The sequence below is a fragment of the Motacilla alba genome, chromosome 7 (assembly GCF_015832195.1).
Source record: "Motacilla alba alba isolate MOTALB_02 chromosome 7, Motacilla_alba_V1.0_pri, whole genome shotgun sequence".
Taxonomy (NCBI): domain Eukaryota; kingdom Metazoa; phylum Chordata; class Aves; order Passeriformes; family Motacillidae; genus Motacilla; species Motacilla alba.
This window is the reverse complement of record NC_052022.1, coordinates 10,017,089-10,036,520: the sequence shown is the minus strand read 5'-3', so window position 1 is coordinate 10,036,520 and position 19,432 is coordinate 10,017,089. Positions and strand designations below refer to the sequence as shown.

General features: G+C 41.4%; 1 protein-coding gene across 12 annotated transcripts in view; it reads left to right on the top strand.

Moving 5' to 3' along the window:
* The window catches only part of KALRN (kalirin RhoGEF kinase), a 470,788-nt gene that overhangs the window by 165,232 nt on the left and 286,124 nt on the right, over positions 1 to 19,432 (top strand). For all 12 annotated transcript variants that reach the window (XR_005257665.1, XM_038143643.1, XM_038143641.1 and 9 more), the window contains one exon: positions 830 to 944. Coding sequence is in view for 10 of the 12 variants with exons in the window: in XM_038143643.1 (XP_037999571.1) it covers positions 830 to 944 (115 nt within the window). In the remaining 2 variants the exon portion in view is untranslated. The remainder of the gene's footprint in view (positions 1 to 829; positions 945 to 19,432) is intronic.

Genomic DNA, 19,432 nt, shown 5'->3' with positions numbered 1-19,432 from the left:
AATCCTGCGATAATATGTAAAGGAAGAACTAAACATTGAATGAGGTACTAGATTCCAGTTTCACTCTTCTTAAACTTTATTTACAGGAGAGAATAAAATAAGGTGCTGCAGAATAGATTATTTGCCCCTGTATTTGTGGTTGTATAGTTCAGGGTAGAGTTATTCCTTTAATGCTAATCCTTTAGACAATTGTTGTAAAAGATAAAGGGCCAGACACTGATAGTTTAAAATAAGTGATTTTTAAGATAGGAAAGCTATAGGAAATGCCTCCCCACCCCCTGCAAATATTCTGATTGCCAGCAACACTTTATAAATTAAAAGCTTAGAAGACATGAACTTCTAATCAAAATTAATTCAAAATAAGTACTTGATAGATTAGAACATTGTATGGCATAACATTGTACTGGGATACATCACTTCAAACTGGCAGGACTTGGTAAACTACCTTGGAATGAACAGTGCAACACATTCAGCAACAGTGAAAAATGCTTTCACTTTCTTGGTGTTGACCAGTTTAAAACTATCCCCACAGTAGGATTTCATTAGCATCTCCTGCTTGGAGTGGCAGATATATTAGATTTGATGGGATTAGTTGAAAGAAGAAGTGCTAGTAGCAATTTTCCTTGTGTGGGCTTTTTTTTTTTTTTTTCTTATATCCCCCATTTGGAGCTCCAGCCATTGCAAGCTTGTCTTCCTCAATTAGGCAAGTCTGAAAGCTACAACGGGTGTGCTGAAATGTGCTGAAATTTATATTTATCAATTCAGTGCACGTAGTTTTTTTGATGTGTGCTTCCTGTCTGATTTTCTAACAATCCTTTATTTTCCACAGGTGGCCGTGATAAACGAGGTGGTCCCGTCTTGACCTTCCCAGCCCGCAGCAATCATGACAGAATAAGGCAGGAAGACCTTCGTAAACTTGTGACTTATTTGGCCAGCGTGCCAAGGTAAAGCTAGAAAGAAAACACTTCAAAGCTTAGGGTGGATGGGTGGGGTGGGGAACTTGTTCTTGGCAGTTGCTGATTTCCAAGTATTAACATTTAGTGCCTTGAGTTCTTGGGGTGGAGGAACAAAAGTGTTCCCTTCCTCCTCCTGTGTGCGCTCTTGTGGATTTTATGGCGCACGTGGCAATGCAGGAGCCCCAGTGAGGAGGCAGTGGGAGCAAAGCTGGGCTTTGGGCTCCTCACAGCCTCGAGGAGCAGCTCTCATTCTCCGTGTTTCTGTGCAACCCTTTTAAAGGAGTGCAAAGGGAAGAATGCTTAGAGGTCTGCAGTTAAATATAGCAAGCTGGAGAGAGCCTGCTGTCTGTTGTTGCTTTTTAATACCTTGTGGGAGGTTTGGGAGAGCTGGGGTAGGGGGCTGTACTTGCTGGGGAGGAGAGAGTGCCTGTACAAGAAGACAGATCTTCCTGCTCCAGTACTTTCCAGAGATTTCTCCAGGCTGAGGAACGAACATGGGTGGACTCAGGAGGGAGCTTTCAAAAAAAGGCATTTCAAATTGTTCTGAATGTAAACCACCACCTTTCCCCGCATTAGTCTCTGTGGCTCTCTTCCAACAAGCAAGTCCCCATCCTTTTCCCAGGGATGCTGGAGGAAAGGTGTGTTGCCAGAGCATATTTATTTTTTCAAGCCTTGAGAGATCATTTATAGGGCTCAGTGCCCAGCGAGGTATTTCTGATCCAGCCTCAGAGAGTGAGACTACATATGCCCTCATCTAGCTTCCTTTTCCTATTTTTAAGCTTGTCAAATGTACTTGCCCAAAATCCTTAGCTGTTGAGGTGAGTGTTGCCCCAGGGCAGGTGAGGGACTGAGAAGGGCTGCTCAGGGTTGCAGGAACACACATCCTGTGCCACTCAGGAGCTCCTTCTCTTTTAAACCCCTGGTATATGAGCTGTTAAATAATGTTCATGTTTTGGCAAAGACTGTGAAGTTAAGACATGAAGGGCAGAGGGGTTGGCTGCGTCTGGCGGTCAGGAGGTCAGGGTCTTGGAAATGCACTCTCTTCCTTAAACATGCAATGTGCAGAGGACAAAGGCTGTGTTTGGTATGGAAGAGGGCTAAGGGCTGTTTGGAGACTTAATCACTTGGCTGCAGAGTGAGTAGCTAATGCAGCCATGTGCACCACATCTGCCAGTGCTTGTTTCCCGGACAGAAGTCCTCATACATAAGGTGATGTACTTTTTGCTCTGTTGAACTTCTGGTCATCAAGGTTTTACTGATGAGTGAGTCTGCTTTTCTCCCCATCCTCTCTCATTTCACCCTCTAGCCAGCTCCATTTTCAACCACGTTGTGAGAGGGGTTACCGACATGCTGCGGGGCTGGGGGAGCAGTAGGTCACTCCCTAGGAGCGTGTGTCCCAGAGCTGGGCAATTCCCCCCCAGCTGCTGCAGTAATGAAACTGGTCCCCAACATCTTATCATTTTTTGCATGGTTGCAAGTATGAAGATGTGACATTGCTCTGAGTTCCAAGCAATTGTGGAGCAAAAATGACCTTCTAATGTGTCAACCTTTTCTATTAATTGCTCTTCCCTCATGGCGGTGGCAGGAACAGATAAATGCATCCTTTCTGTTCCCCACTGTCACACAACTGAATCAATTCGTTGATGCTGCTTTTGGTTGCCTCACTCTGGATCAGTGCAGCAGTGATTTTTCTGTGATGATGCAGAACCTGGGGTCAGAGCTATGTGAAGGAGTCAATACAAGACCTGGCTGCCTGTCTCCCTAGAAACACTAAAAACCATTCTCCTCCTGGTGGTCACTACAAAGCCTTGTTCTGTCCTGGTGTGTGAAGCATTTGGAGGGTGTCTCTCTAGTTATACCAGAGAGCATCCCTTCCTCTGTGGCGCAGTCATGAAAATGTGCCCAGCAGTGAGGGGCTGGCTGTGCCTGGAGCACTTTCACTGGCTTCCCAAGGGTCCTTGCAGATTGGACCTCTGAAGGTATGAACTGGAGTACTGTCTCCTTCTTGGGATGATTGCACATTGAGAGGTGTGGAGCAGAATGCAAGAGTGATCAGGGGTCTTGAAAATGTGGTTTGCCAAGGAAGGATTAAAAGGGTAGAGGTTGTTCAGTCTAGAGAGTGAAAAGCACGTGCAAGCATGTTGTGATGCTGCAAAAGGGTTTGTGGAGGGAAGACAAACAAATGTGTTACACCAAAGCAAGTAAAGATTAGGCTTGATATGAGGAAAAGATTTCTAATGGATTCCCATTAGCACTATAAGACAAGCAATTTTTTTTCTTAAATCCTTCTGTTGCTGTATAGACAAGACTCTGGCATTGATATAAATGTTATGGAAAGGGTATGGTAGATCAGGAGGTTATTTCTCCCAGTTCCTCCTAGTCCTGTTTTGTCTGGTGCAACAGCTGTGAACTTGCTGCTCTAGAAGGGAAATGTGACCACAAACTTCATGGGTTTGGCACGTGGGGTTGTATAACCTGCATGGTGTAAGGAAACACTGAAAACTCATTTTCCCTAAACATTTTGTTCACTTTAACAAGGGCAAGCAGCAGAGCTTTCAAACTTATTTATGTTTTGGAAACAAATATATGGAAGGAACAGTTGGAATTCCTATCACTGGCTCTCAGTTCATGTTTATTCCAAGATGAGTGCTGTAGCTACTAACTATATCAGCCATCCACCAAAATAAACAATTTCATTAGCAGAAACTCTGAACAGGATGTCAGAAGAAACTGCTTGAATGTTGAGTGCTAAAAGAAGAGTCTTCTGTGCTAGCTGAAAAAGTAGAAATTCTTTAGTAAAGAGAGACTGTAATTTATCATATTGACACCAGGATAATAATTCTTTCTTTATTCTTGGTGCATTGGTTTCTGAGTGAGACAGATTGCTCTCCACGTTGATACTATCTGTCACTTAACCTTTGTTTTATATCTTAATGGAGGGGGCAGAGGTGGCGCAGTGCTGGGAGCTTGGAGCAGGTATGAGATTGGTGATGAAATGTGATGATAGATTAGGGTAAGTGAAACCAGGGTCTTGCTAGCAGTTTTCAAAATTTCTGATTCAGCTTTCTGCAGTTCCTTCTTCAAAACCAGAATAATAATGTGAGCTTTCTGAAAGCAGCTATGTGTGCTTGAGTTAGAGCAGAATAGTGAGGGCTTTCATGCAGCTGGGAGCCACAGTCAGGCAGGTGCCTGCAGGCAGTGGGGTTTCCTGTGTGGTTGAGGATTACTGCCTGGGGGTGAAGATCTAGGAACACAGCTTGTTCCTATCCCGAAATGGTAGCCTTTCAGTCCACAGTGCCTGGGGTAATTTAAGGCTCCTGGAAGGTTCAAAAGCCTGATCCTGCAGTTTTGGGTAGGAGGAGGAGGTTATGAGTGGGTATCTGACACTGAACTAATGCGGCCCTGGTTCAGTGTCCTTCATTGGCTCTTTCAGGCACATCACAAGGTCCTTTTCTCTAGGCAGTTCCACTGTAATTAGTTACTAAGGAACGAAGACGCTATTCATTAGATGTAAAGATAATTCCACGGATGCCAAGTTGCAACCACTCTGCCATTTTCTGCTTGGTTTACATTTGCACTAATGCTTTCTGGGTAGGCGAAGCTATATTTCTTGTGACTCAGGATAGCTTCTATTTATGTGCAAATTTAAATGGATGCAATGTTTAGAAATTTGGAGGGCGTGACTGAATCTAGGATAAAATGGTGTTTATGATCGGGGGAGCTGAGGGAGAATTTTCTGGCCTTGCTGAAGATTTTGTATTTTAACACCAGTGCAGTGCCATCTATTCCAGTAAACTGAGCTTTGATTTATGTGTGTGTAAATGAAACTAGCACCAGGCCAATCTCCTCTGCGAGCCCTTTGGAATTACGAATTAAGTTATGCGTAGGCTATAGGAGGATAAAAAGGAGACAGAATATTATTAGCCTGAGTTATCTCCTCGCATGGTGAAGCAATATGATGAAGGAAATGTTCTCTGTCAGCTATAGTGAACCTTCCGGCTGAACACATCAATCTGTTCTGGAGCCAAGATAAGCAATCTTCTGTGCTCTCTGCAGAGGGGAAACCCGAGATGCCTCAGGGGCCTGTGTTTTTAAAGACATCTACTTTTTATTTGTGCTCTGTTCAAAAAGCTGCTCAAATGTTTCCCTGGTCTGGGAGACATCCAGGGCTCATAACAGCAGCAAAGTGTTTCCAAGGGCCAGCCCTGTGTGTTTGATCAGCTCCTCAGAGCTGCCCAAGCTGGATGAGAGGTGCTAGGAGCAGTAAAACAACTGAAGTGCCCCTAATAATTAGTTTAATGACTGGGGCTTTTTAAAATTAGGAGGACAATACGGGGGATGGCAAAATGTAGCAATACTCACCCACTCTTGGATTTATTTTAAGCTCTTCTCTGGTGACCTGTGATACTGTGTATATTAGCTCCTCTAGCCAGGACTAGTGTGAAGCTCATTTTGTTGATTGATAGGAATTAAACCCTAGAGCTCTGCTTTCTGTTATGTGATCTTAGCACAGAAGGAGCTTTTGAGGGCTTTTTTTTTCCCCCTGGAGGCTATTGTAGATCTACAAAAATAGTCGTCTATTTAAAAAATAACACCAGGGATGACCTACTAATTTTAGTAACTAAATATCTGGTGCCATCGATAAGATAATTATTCCACCATACACTTGTTTCAAAATACAGCAGTAAAAAATGCAATGAAGCTAATTGAGCCTATTAGAGATGTAATATTTTCTTCAGATATAATTTAACAAATAATGGTAAGGTATTTTGGAGAAAGGGGTTCATTAGAAGTAAATAACTGACATGAGTGCTGGTGAATTTAAGAGTGTTTTGCCACTCTGTAGCCAGTTCAAATCCAGCCTCTACCATCTGTAGTATTTGTGTGTTGTGTTTTTATCACTCTGTTTGGAATTGGGGGACTTCTGTTGAAATATTGGTGATCTTTGTCCTACTGAAAGGCTTCAGAGCTCACTGCTCTGTGTTGCTTCCTGTCTCCCCTTGCTGACCATCTCAGGGCCAAGTTACTCGTTCACTGCTTGTTGGAAATCAGCACTTCAGAAGAGGATCTCTGATCTCCTTCCAGCTGTGTTAATAACCTGTTCAAGCATTTTATTCTTGGGTGAGTGGACAGTGGCTATAATTGATGTTGAAACTCGGCACCAAGTGTCTACAGCTGCAACCTCGGAAATTCCCATTTACCAGAAGCTGCTAGAAAATGTGGACTTCCTAGAAGTGCAGAGAGAGTGACAAGAGCTGTCAGAGCCTGGAGAGCAGGAGTTATGAGAAAAGACTGAAGGTGTTGGGGATGCCTATGTTAGAGAAGGAAAGTAAAGTGATCTGTTAAAATACACTCTGCAAGCCCGAGCTAAAGTAAACAGTTTAGTCTCAGTGTACATGGAAAATGGGACAAAAAAGAAAGTGATTAAAATCACAGATTGAAGAACTGGAACAGGTTTCTGTATCCTCCCCATCTTGGAGACCCTGTTAGGAGGTGTGTCAGGAGAGACCCAGGTCTTGTCACTTCTGTCTTGCCACAGAGGCATGAAAACAACAGTCACTCCAGCTTTTGTGATACTGTTTTGTATAAAGATGTGGGGTTTTTAAACATATCCACAATTTCCTAGTTTGTTTTTAAATCAGCCCAAACCTAAGGTAAATGGGGGGGCTGTGGTAACTGTTTCCAAATTATTTCCTGCTTTGATTACCTGTTGCTGTTTTTCTGGCTAGCATAAGGTGCCATCTTGCACTGCTCTGGACCTGAAGCAGATGTCCTCTTTTTCTCTGCCCTTTATGGGAGCTGAGAGTGCTCTCTGAGTGGTTCCAGCCTGGTTACCTGCTGAACCCTGTTCTGCTGTCCAGCTCCATAACAGCGCAAGTGTTTTCAGACTGGTTTTGTGATGAGCAACACAAAGAGCATGATACAAAGCTTTGCAGTTGAAGAGCTGTGAATTGCACAGCCTCTGTAGCCTTTTCCCTCTAAAGACTAATAAAGGCAGGGTAAGCTGGGCTCTGCAGCTCACTTTTACCAGTAATCATCAATATGGCTCTAACAGAAGTCTCTGTTTATTGTGAAATAGAAGAAATGATATTAACTTATTATTGAAATAAGCTTATGAAGATTTCATTATCTTGTTTCATAATTGAAATAAATAAAATAAAGGTTGATGTTCTTACAAGAGTGAATTCCTTATTTAAAGTAAATTCCTTAAAGTACTTACAAAGAGATTTGCAAAGTATTTTCTAAGTTGTTTATCTTGTATCCAAACATTTTGTACTGTTTTGGAAGACCTGAAAATCTCTTACTGTTTTTTTCCCCACTAAGTCCTACAATATTTCTTTATTCTTAAGTATAGCTTGCTCCATTCAATTATATTTTAATTGTATTCCAATAAATAATTGACGTTACTGATTGCCACATGCAGAGAAGCTGGGATTTCAACTTGTCATTGTGTTCTTAAGCATTGTATTCAACACTCAACATCTGCTTAATTTTAGGCTATAAATCTGCAATTGAAAACAGTTAATATGAACGAATCCCTCATTTATTATGTCTGAATTATTTCCAAGGCAATTGTTCTATTTTACAGTGTAGGGGAGGGAGTTCAGTTTTCTCTTACTGCCAGTCTCATGCTGAGATTTCAAAGTCATGTTGGGTTCTTTCTGGTTCATCTAATATCTCCAACACAAATTCAATGAGTTAATAATTTGAATACTTAGGATTGCAGAGGGTAGCCCTACAGGCCAAGCTTAGCATAGCAGGGAAATGCACAGGTCTGGAAGAGAAGTTGCCTTTGCTGGCACTGGCTGTTTCCTTGGCTGTTTTCCAGCCAAGTGGGAGCTCAGTTGTACCTCCTTCAGTGGAGTCAGTGGTTAGGGCTTGTGGAGGGCACACGTCCAATGGAATAAAAGGTCGCTGTTTTACTTTGTGCTCCTCCCAGGCAGTAAAGTAAGCATCTCTACCCAGTTCAGGTCCAATGCCTTTTGGTTTTGTTGGTTCAGCCCTGCCCTCTCAGCTGCATAGAGTTTCTCCTCCCCACAGGCAGTGCATTCAGGCTGTAAGCTCAGAGCAGCCAGAAGGATGGCAGTGAGTGGATTCCTCCTCACAGCCTCCATCTGCCCATGTCCTCTGTATTGAAAATAGCCAAAATGTGCTGCTGCCCAGCCAGAGCTCTGCAGTGCCACCCCACCTAGCTTCTCTCTTTCTTATTGGGAGAAGAGCCACTGGAGGGCTGTTAAAATCCTCTGAGAAAAGTCAGAGCTGCCTCTGGCAGTGCTTCCTGCAAGGGCCAGGAGGGCTGACCTGGAGGCAGCTGCCTCCTATATGGGTGGTGACTCCGTGCAGTGGCATCACCTGAGTCCTCTCAAGGTTTGGTGGCCTTTGCCAAGGCCCTGAGAAAACCTCAACTATCTTCTCAGGGGAACCTCAGGTGCTACTCAGCTCGCCTGCAGGTGCTGTGGGGTGCTGATTCTGGCTTTCTGGCTCTCTCCCACAAAAGGGGTGCCCATTCTGTGCAGCCACTCCGTGTTGCTGTTAGCAACATTTCTGTTAGCAATGTTGTGTGTAGTACCTCGCTGCATTTCCAACAGAGGATTCTGGCTGGAAAGGATTCTGCTTGGATTTCTCCAAATTTGGATCAAACAGCAAAACAACTCCTGTCACCATGCATGATGCCACCACTGCTGGTTGTCCACCATGGCCTAGTGCCACCCAGTGGTGCTGGCAGGGTCTGGGGCCTGATCTCATCCCCTGAGTTATCTCACGTAGAGCTGTGCTGCACACTCTGCTATTGTGCTCTGTCCAGGCCCTCAGCCTGGGGATTAGATCAGCATTGTTCCTCCTCCTAAATGGCTTTTGCATGTTGGTTGTACCGGCATCTGCTGCCTGGAAGAAGGAGCTGAGGTGATGGAGAAAAGGCAGTAACTTGTAAACTGGGATGTATCCTACACCCGTTCACTGGTGAGGGAGCTGGCGGGCACCACAGCCTGCTGTAAATTTTATGCAGAGCATAATTTTCTCCATCCTCTTCCTCAGTGGCTCTCTGAGAAGTGTTTTGTGAGTCTCTGCAGCACACCTCCCCATGCTGCCGTCCTGGCCTTGGCCGCGCTAGTCCTGGTGTAAAGCTCTTGCATGTTCCTCATGGGCCTTTTAACAATCAGACCTGTGGCTCCACAATGCTCCAAGAGGTCCAGGCAGCAGTGACTAGGAGAATTCCTTGGAGAAGGCAGGCATGTGCTAATGTGAGCAGTAATTCAGAGAAGCTAAAATTAGCAGACAGAGAGGTTTTGTGGGAGCGTCTCGCTGGCAGCAGAGCTGGCACAGGCCGTGTGCACTTCCCTCCTGGAGCTGTCAGCAGCCGTCCGTGGAATATGCAGCAGTTCAGCCAATCCTGAATTTTCTTGTAGGTGATCTCTTTCCTACAGTTTTTGCAGAGACTGTAAAATAGTTTTTGTCTCATTCCACTATGGATGCTTGTGTTCCTCATCAGTAACTCCAGTACGTGCTATATCCTTTTCACTATTAGAAATTATTACGATTTGGAAGTGGCTTATGCCATCTCTTCATGGATGTCATTAAAAGCAGGAAAACAACTTCTGTGCTTTGCAGTCTGCTTTGTAATGGGCATATTTTCCAAGGTATCTCAATGTCAGTGTAAAGCTCTTCTAGACTCCCATGGAGGATGGATGAGATCTTTACTGTGTGCCAATATGAAGCAAGTAATGGGAGACACAGGAGTGGAGTTGTCTCAGCCTAGACAGGCTGATCCGTATTCTCACTGGATGCGTGGAGGTGTTTGGGATGCTGCTCCAAAGTCTGGGTTCCCCAGTGCACAGCTGGGGTAGGACTGAGGATATGTTTTCAGGAATATAATTTTAGCTGTATCTCCAAATGAATAATAAAAAGCTGATGCTGTCATGCTGTCTGTCAGTCACTGTTAAACCAAATCTGTCAGAGAAAATGCTCAAGAATATTAAGTTTCTAAAAATTTATGAGAATAGACAGCTGCATCAAGGAAAGAGACCTAATTAGTGTCCACAGAGAGGAGAAGGTGGTCTGAACTCAGCCCTTCTCAGAGACTGGAGGTGTGCAGGTATCCCTAGATCATGTAAGAGGCACATTTGTTATTAACCATTAGAGAGTCAATGTGCCAACCACTACCAAGGGTTTGGCAGTTCCCATGCTCATAAAAGCACATGCTAGTTTATGGTATGAGAAAATTTGATCATATTGAAATAGAACAATGACCAATTCATGGTAACATGTGGGATTGAGCAGGCTGATGTTCTTATAGCATGGAAAGTATGGCTTGGGACTGGCAAGATTTGTCTCAGAGGTTGGGATGCTCAGTTCCCTGCTGTTTGCAAAGGGAATTGGTATCCAAGTTGGGTAGACAGTTGTAAATCTCATCAATGGTTTCTTCTCATTTTCCACAAGGTGTTCCTAACCAAGTCTGTGGTGTTTTATGCCTTCCTTGTGGATCCTGGCACTGCTTCAGAGTTCCCTGTGGATCCTGCAGCACTGCGTGCAGCAAAACATAATTGTAACTCTGTGCTGTGGGACTCTTGGGCTACTTAGATTAAGAGGAAAAAAAAGAGAAAAAGAAATTCTTTAATGCAAAGTAAAATCATAAATAAGAGAAATAATTCTAGACTCTCTCCTTTTCCCCCAGGAAAAGGCAGCAAAGTGTATTTCAGACATGCTTTTGGCTTGGCAAGCATTGTCTGGTCAGCAACATGTGCCATGGTGTATTTTTCTGCTATTAACAGGAGAGGACTGGTTTCCCTGACTATGTACACAGGGCTTTATTTTATGTCTAACTTTAAAGAGAAACCTTAGTCTCTAGAGAATTTTCCAGGGATGTAATATTTTAGAAAGATTCTTTGTGGTACTTCACCAACAAGGCAAAGCACCAAAACAGCTTTCCCTTGTCCTGCAACTGTTTTCAGGGAAATCTTCCACCTCTTAAACATGCCCACACTACTCTGCAAACAAGATAAAGTAGGAACCTGCTGTAAGCTTGATGCTGTATTTACAAGGGACATCTTTGCTGAATGGTCATTTTGGTTAAAGTTAGTGAATAGAAATTGTAATAGAGCATGGGCTTTGTAGAATAATGAATAATTGCATCTCTCTCCAAAAATCAAAGCAGCAGATCAGAGCTCCAGCCAGATCAGTCTGCTTTCATATGCCTTTCCTGTCCCTTTCCCCTGTTTCACATGGGAATACAAGAATCGACAGTCTCTAATATTAATGCTGTATTATTAGAAAACTTTCACTTGAAGGATGAGTTAAGTTTTATAGTCTGTTTATTTATTTGAGGGTCTGCCAAGGCAGATGCTTGTGCTATGGATGCTGTCGTTGAGGATTGAATAAATGCTACTTTTTGAAGTTTAGTTTGAAAGAATTACTAATTAAAAGTTATTTTTGCTTGGTAAACCATATCAAACTGATATTATACCATATTAACTGATATTTTACATCTTGAAGACAGAAAACCTTAAGTGGTTTTGTTATAGATATGCCACATGAGGCAGAAGTACACATCCCTTTAACAGTGTGCACTGATTAGACCCCTAATTTCTGGGAAGCAGGGTCTTAATGCTGCCTTTCCCAATCCTGAATTAGGAGCACTCTGTAGAAAATTGGCCATGTACTGTGCTGCTGCCTGACCTTAGAAAATGCACTTGGAAAACCTCTCTCATTATGACATGTACCATTTCACCATGCAGCAGTTCTAAGGAGTGAAGGAAGAATTTAAGGGAGAACAGTAATTGCAAAGGTGTCTGATTAACTAATGGGTGATCTCACACATAGGAAACATGGCTGGAAAAGCTTCCTTGTTAATAAACTGTTAGTCGAAGAATTGTTCAAGTAGGCAATATGTTCTTTTTCTTTAAGACCTCTTTTTTTCTTTTGTTCTAAAGACAGAACTAAACTCTTACAGCACTGATTAATCACATCCAATTTTGCGGTTATGTCCCCTTATTTATCCATTCATCTCTTTCTACAACATTTGTAATTTAGTTCAGAAAATGCATCTGGAGAAGCAAACATTTCTGGGATCACAGATTAGTTAAGATTTTGCTCTCCACTGGAGATTTGTGGGTAGGAGCTGCAATTCCATCCCAAAATCTAATTAAAAATCAGGTACATAGGAAAGTAGTGAAAAATCTTACCCATAAGAAGAATGTCTGGGAGCTCTGCTTTTTAATGAACTGTTAGACTAGGAATCAAATACACAAGCAGTATGTGCAGGTTTTTTAGGGTTTTATTCTTCTCTCTTCACAAGGCAAACCTCAGCTGTTACATCATTCCTCACTTACCAGGCTTACTGGAAATCTCAGTTTCTCTTCACTTTTCAGAACAGTCACCCTAATGATTTTGCAGTGTCAGATCATAAACTGTAGGTGACATGGAAATAGGGTCAGCTAAAAGGATTTCCTGGGATTTTCATTTGGGAATGAATTTTGTAGGACCCTTCACCACAGTAGTTTTAGGGACTGTTAAATTCTATCTGTGTGTATTAGCATCAGCAGCACTTACCTGATGACTTGTTGGGCACTACTAATTATATAAAGAAGGCATAAATTTTTGTTAGGTAAAATCCACTCAATACCTTTGAGAAACAGGCCATTTGAGAATCCACCCGCTCTAACTTGGACACTAGATTTAGAAATGTTCATTGTAGCAAATAAGATGCTAGTTGTCCTCATTACATATTTTTTACATTCCCAGGGGCACTTGAAAAATTAAACCAAAAATGTTTAATAACGTACAGAACTTTGAGCAATATAAATCAAACGAATGTATTGGATACAATACCAATGCAAGTCTGTCTTTATCTCCCTTTCTGGGCTTTTGAAATTGGTGACAAGTCAGTATTTCCAGAAGCTGAAGTCCATTTTGTCAATACTGTGCTCACATTTCTGTATTAGAGGCAACTGACTTTTTAATTGCTTTTACAACGAAAGCATATTTTTCCTTTTTTTTTTTTTTGGTGGGAGGATATAAATGCACAAAGAGCTTTAACTGTGTTCATGCTGCCTTGAAAAGGTGGCAGAAGTCAAATGTGTAATTAGGGATTCTGTTAAAAGTCTAATTCCTATACCTGTGAACATTTTTTTGGCAGATAGCTTTTTATGTCATTGCTTTCTTTTTTGTATTTCTTGTTCTCTTGGCCAAGAAGTAAGTTCCTTTTCAGAGGAAATTGCCATAGACCTTCTGGGGTCTTATTTGTTCTTTGTCAAAGTCCAGTTTTGTTTTTGGGTGAAATACTCTAAAGCATAATATTCGACCCTGTTTTATTTAGCACCTGGTTACTCATGGAAAATCTCTTTTAAATCCTTCATAAGATGTTGCATTTTAAGATGATACACCAGGTTATGTTAGCATTCTTATAATATAGGTTTGTTCTTGCAGTGTTAAAATTGAATGTTTCCAATGCTGGGACACTTTCTGTTCTATTTCACATAGGTTCAAATATTGGTCAAGTTCTAAAGCTAATGATAAACTATTTTAGGTAGATAGGGCAGAGAGAAGATCAAAGAAATCATTATCACCAGATGATGTAACAGGATTTTTGGGGTGGATTTTAAGGTAGTTGGAAGCAAATTAATATATGAGGTAATTTCATGAGTTAGTCTCAATTGATTTATCAAACCATTAGTTCTTCCTACCTTTGATGTGTGCCTCCTGTGAAAATTACAGGATTCCCCTGTTGGTTCTTCCAGGCTACAGCTGACTTCAACAGAATCTGAATGAACTTGAAATATAGATCTGCTCTGCAAACAGAATCAGACAACAAATGAATCTCAAGACAAGACTAGAGAGGATTTTTCTAGGCAGCCATTACCAAGCTCTCAGACTTTTCCACAAGTCTCGTACATCTTAAGACGGAATAAAGATTTTTATTCGTTGTGTAAGTTGCCAGGGGCATAAGAAGGAAATCATCAAGGTAGAAACATGCATTCACCATGTCTGCTCTTAGTCCCAAATGAAAGGAGGATATCAATACTTTTTCAGGCTAACACATTAATTTACTACAATAGACTGGAAACTGATGCAAGAGGTCAACCGAAGCAGTAAAAGGCCTGCCTGGCCTGCAGGCTTCTACTTACCGTGTCCTTTTACTAATTCTTGTTTAAGTCCTGTGATCCTCCTCCAGAAAAGCAGTCAAGTGTGATCATGTGTCCATCCATATCCAGCAAGTGCAAACATGTGCTTCATGCACCATCTTAATTGCTTAATCAAGCTCCTTCTATTGTGAGGCACAACCATACAAACAGGAACCAGATGGAAGATATTTTTATCAGGCGGGCCATAGGACTAAAGAAACATGGTCATTGAACATTGCTGTCCTTAAAAACCCCAGGGTTGGGATACAACAGCATCCATGCACATCCCCACAATGTGATAACTAAGGCAGCAGCCACTGTCATAAACCCAGACTCAATCTTACCTCTCAGATACCAACAACCTGAGCTTGATTAAGGGACATAAACACACATTGACAATTATTTTGGAGGAGTTTATATCATAGAAGGTTGAGACAGTTATTTACTGTTATTTGGAATCAGGGTTTGGTTTTTTTTTTTGGAGTCAGTAGTTTTGTGGATGATTTTAGCAGTTTGCATAGCATAACCCTCGTAAGAGACCAGTGCAGTATTTTTTTTGTTTCCAAGTGGAAGGAAAGAGAGCTGTCTTCTCTGCTGTTTGTCAAGCCTCTTATAGCAACACAGGTTTTAGCTTGTTCTAACTTGTTCTCCTTATTTTTACGTTATAAAGCACTTAAAATTATGCATTAAGCTAATGCTCTGGTGGGTTCTACATCAAATCTCCAGTAATTGTGCTTTTGCAGTCTTTTCCACTAGAGGCTTCAAGTACTAGTTTGATTATGCTGTGATCACTGCTTTTACTCCACACAATACAAGAGGAGCAAAATCCTTGATTATAATTGTAGGCATGTTTATTTAGCCAGGCACTTGCCCGGTCCTAATTGACAGCCTGAATTGCGCAGCACGGCCATCAAAATGGGCAAGAGCTTTTGTGAATGACTCATGGCTTTGACAAACCTTGTATCTGCAGGTTTGGTGGCAAAATTAGCAGTAGTGAAATAGTTAAGAATTCTGGTATTTAGGCTGCCAGAACTGGGTTTTCAGTTAGCACACTAATAAGATGGAGAATGCAAGTTCATGTTCTAGTCTCATTGTTTCTTCCACTGGCTGCAGACTCAACAAGACAAATGTGCATTAGTTTATATTGTCAAGGCTATCTTTGCAAGCAGATGGGCTAGAAATCTAATTAAAAAACCCAAAAGCTTTGATTCTGGCAAAAAAATAGAAAAGTCTGTAGGACAACTCTAAATCCTCTGAATTAAATGGATGCTCTATGTCAATACCATTCTATTGTCACACTTATAAATAAAATATGGAGGGGATCTACTTTCACATAGACCCATAAATGGGCTCATTTATGAGTTAATAAAGCATGTGTATTCAGTACAATTAGATGAGCATATGTATAGAGCAATAAATGATTCCTATATAAAATCAGCACACGTGTAACAGAGAATATATCCTAGCCTGGATAAATAAGCACATGGTTAGATTATTAACTGATCTCTCTTAAGCTTTTTTAAATTAACTCTGAGGTGGCCACAACTATTTGCAATTTTTCTGCAATTATGGATCTTTGCTGTGTCTGAAGATGTGGTAGATACAATATATTCAATGGAAGAATGCAGTGGCTTCAACAAAGAGAAATGTGGTATGCACAAGAAGGGGATGAATAACCCAACGAGGTTCACCTGACTCAGTCTCATCCCTTGGACTACAGTGCTCCATCCATGTGTAAAAAAATTGCATAACTTGTGAAGCTGTAATTGCCAGGCAAATAGCTACATATATTTGTGTCATCTCAGTATCAGGGACTCACATGCCATAGGCATTTCTTAAACTGGGGGATGTGCCCAGTGTGAGGCTAGGGGTTTGCAGAGCAGCTGTGAAATGGACTCTGTTGATTCTCGTCAGTTGTTTCTGACAGAGTGGGGAAGGAGTAGCTATGGTTGTTCAACTTGCTACAGAAACCCACCACATTGGGCCCATTTCTGCACAGGATGGCATTAGTTGAACTCATGGGTAGGAAACCCATTAGTCTGGTGCAACAGATGTGGCCTGATGTGTGTTTGATGTGCCTGTTCCAGGCCAAATGAGTGGCTCAGTATTAGGCCAATATCATTAGGTGGACTATTTCAAGAATCTGCTCTCTCTGATTTTCATTACTGTGGGCTTGCTGACATCTACAATAAATTGTAAGTTCTCTGACTAGCAGATTCCTATCATTACTAACCTGGGATATGTTAATTTGTCAATATAATTTTCAGGTCTGTCAGCAGGAAAAGCACCACCTGGGGTATGTAGTTCCTGAGATGAATAGGTTGATGATCGTTTACATGTGGCACTTGTAGATGGATTTGCCAGTGAAGTTTTATTGTGCTTTTGATAGAGAAGCAATATAGCTAATAAGAAAAAGGGAGCAGGCAGTTAAAACTGGGCAATTACTTTTCAGAGCATTTATCTGAACCTGCTTTAGCTGATAAAAGAGTTCCTCTGGTTTTTCCAGTTATTGGTGACTGGTAGGCAGAGGTACTGATGGAGAACTGAAATTATTTGCAATTGTGCTGAAAGTTCAGGATTGTAAGGGAAGCAAGATTAAAACTGCATTGCTATGACAGCAACGTGTGAGTTCCCATCAGTGTGGGACAGTGCCTGGCATGATGGATGGTAAATCTGAGGAGACCACACACTGGCACTTGAGGAGCTCAGTCTCCTGCAAAGATGAGACAGTATCTGAGGCTGGAGAAATACCTCAAGTGATCTTGGGAAGACACTCAGAGAATGTTAGTTCAGAGAGTGACTCACCTGGGGTTTGCACATTTATTGCCAAGTTTTGGCTGTTGGATTCATTTTTGCTTTTCAAAAGCTTTTTAGATTCATCTTTCTCACTCTGAGTGTCAACAGTGTATTTTGGATCTTCTACTACCTTTGAAATACTGAGTTATCAACCTCTTTGTGCTCAGTCAGCTGCAGTGATTTTGATCTCTCCCACATTTATGTCTCAAATGTAAAAAGGGGTGATACCTCACATCCAGTGGCTTCACTGGCATGGCTTTGCCCCTCTTGCTAGACACAGTAAGAGAGCCTGGCCTTTCTAGGAGGCAGATTCAGAATAAATTGGACACGAGCTAGAAGTTTTGGAGCTGGGTTGGGAAAAGCTCATCAGTTTCCCCTGTCTCCTGAGGACTCTGTAAAAAGGACTTTTTCCGCTCTCAATGCGATCATGGTGATTTTTTGAAAGAATGAGTAAAGTCTGCTGTATGAATGAATACACAAAAATTGATTTTGCAAGTGCATCTTACAACATAGATTGATTTTGTAGCTTCAGAGCAAGTCCTTCTGGATGTAATACAACAGGCAGTCTTCACCCAGCTTGGCATGGCAGGAAGCATCTATCTGATAAGTGAACTATTTTAGGTAAATCATTGTGCCTACAAAGACCTGCTTTGTTTGTGTATGGGTGGAGCTCAAAAAAAAAAAAAAAAAGAGTACCACTCATTTATTAGTCATGGTCAGTCCTCATTGTCCAAGCCACGGAAAAAAGAGGCATCAGCTTTTTAATTGTGCAATTCTAAAGAGAACTGAAATTCTCATATAGTGTCAAAACAGACCCATGGAGTGTTTCTGGAATGTAGCACTCAACCATGCCTCCTAACAGATGCACTGGAATCCAGTGTTTGCCCTTATGTCTGTGGGTTCTGCCCAAAATCCTGTCTTAAGGAATAGTTATGCCATTTTTGCTTAGAGGACATAAAGTGCAAAGCAAATCTCATGCTGAAGTCTGCACTGCAAATGGGCTGAAGCTAAGATTGTTGTGGAAGAATCTGCTGGTTTGAAGTGCAAGTTTTTAAGTGAGGAAAAATCCAAAAGATTTAGAAATTTCCTACAAACATATCACTGAAATGTTACATCTTTCAAAATATTTTGATAAAATTCAAAGTTTTTATCCTCTTTTTTTTTTTTTTGAGTAGACTGATCAAAAAAAAAGGAAAAAAAATCATCTGAAAAGGTAAAGCAGAATATTTTGCTCTTATAAAAGAATTTTTTAGTTTTAAATTCAGTAATACATCCATGAGAACCTGCACTCATCATGAAATATCTTACTTTGAATTGATGTGTAGCATCTCATCTTCTCTCCCTATTTCCTTATAATTTAATTACAGTTCTTCTCTAAATGGGTGTGCATTGCTCTCCTTCACTTCCAGGAGCAGGGTATGGGAACTGATGAGTGCTTACTGCAAGAGGTGTCAGTACTATGTAGAAAAAGTGATTTTACCATCTTTGAAGAGGTTTTTTATCCTCTCGTCATCTCTGAGCTCAGTCGAGCTCTGGATCAAATGTGCAAGTCCCAGAGTGGTCATACCTGCCTGCATCAGGAAGGAATTTGGCATGGTGTCTGCCTGTGGACATTATTGGATTTTACCAGGTGCTGCTGTTGACTGTCTAGACCTACATTAATCATTCTTTGCATGAGCTGAACATGTTTGCAGGCTTCTTTCTTCTGTAAAGGTCTTTCCCCTATGGGCTTCTCTGCCTCCCACAACGTGTTTCAAGGAAATGTATGTATTTGCAATCTGGAGGCTTTCCACTCTAGGGTGACTGTTTTATGGCACTGGCTGGAATTCCTGGAGCTGTTCACCCTGCACCATTCACTCACTTGTTAAGTCACTGATGCTGAGAACTGATAAATAAGGATGCCGTGTCTGAGAGCCCAAGCACTCGTTGCCCAGATGAAGTATCCCTTTCCTCATGTGAAAACCTGGCAGTGCTGACCACAGACTAAACTTCAGTGACTGCTTGTGAAACAATCTTCATGGTCTCCTTGCTTGAACTGTGAAAAAATCTCACAGTACAGGCACAAAGATCCATTTATTTTCTGAATCTTAGTAGTTTGGCTCTGCTAAGCACAGCCTTATATATCTATTTCTCCTTTGGAATCCAATGGATTTTAGTCTTCAAACTTGCTTCCAATAGCCTCTGCTCATCCAAACCTTTTCAAGAATGGTGTGTTTCTGTTTCAACACAACCCTAATATTTTTTTTCCTAGCAAATTTCAATAACATATAATTTTCATTTGGTAAAGCATTTTTGTTTTGTTTCTGCTAAATCATCTCAAATGCAAGACTTTAAATGCTCAAGAGAGAGTTGAATGGTACTTACTGTTCAAATATTTCTTTGTTGTAGTAACAAATCTTTAAATGTAGCCCTGCTTCAACAAAAACAAAGCCCTGATTAATTTCATATTTATCTCAGCAGCTGTTTCAAGGAAGACCTGCCAGATATTGATCCAAATATAGTAAGACGTGCAGCAACAAAAGGGGAAGAGGGTAAATGGGTTTAGATGAAAGCATCATTTACCAG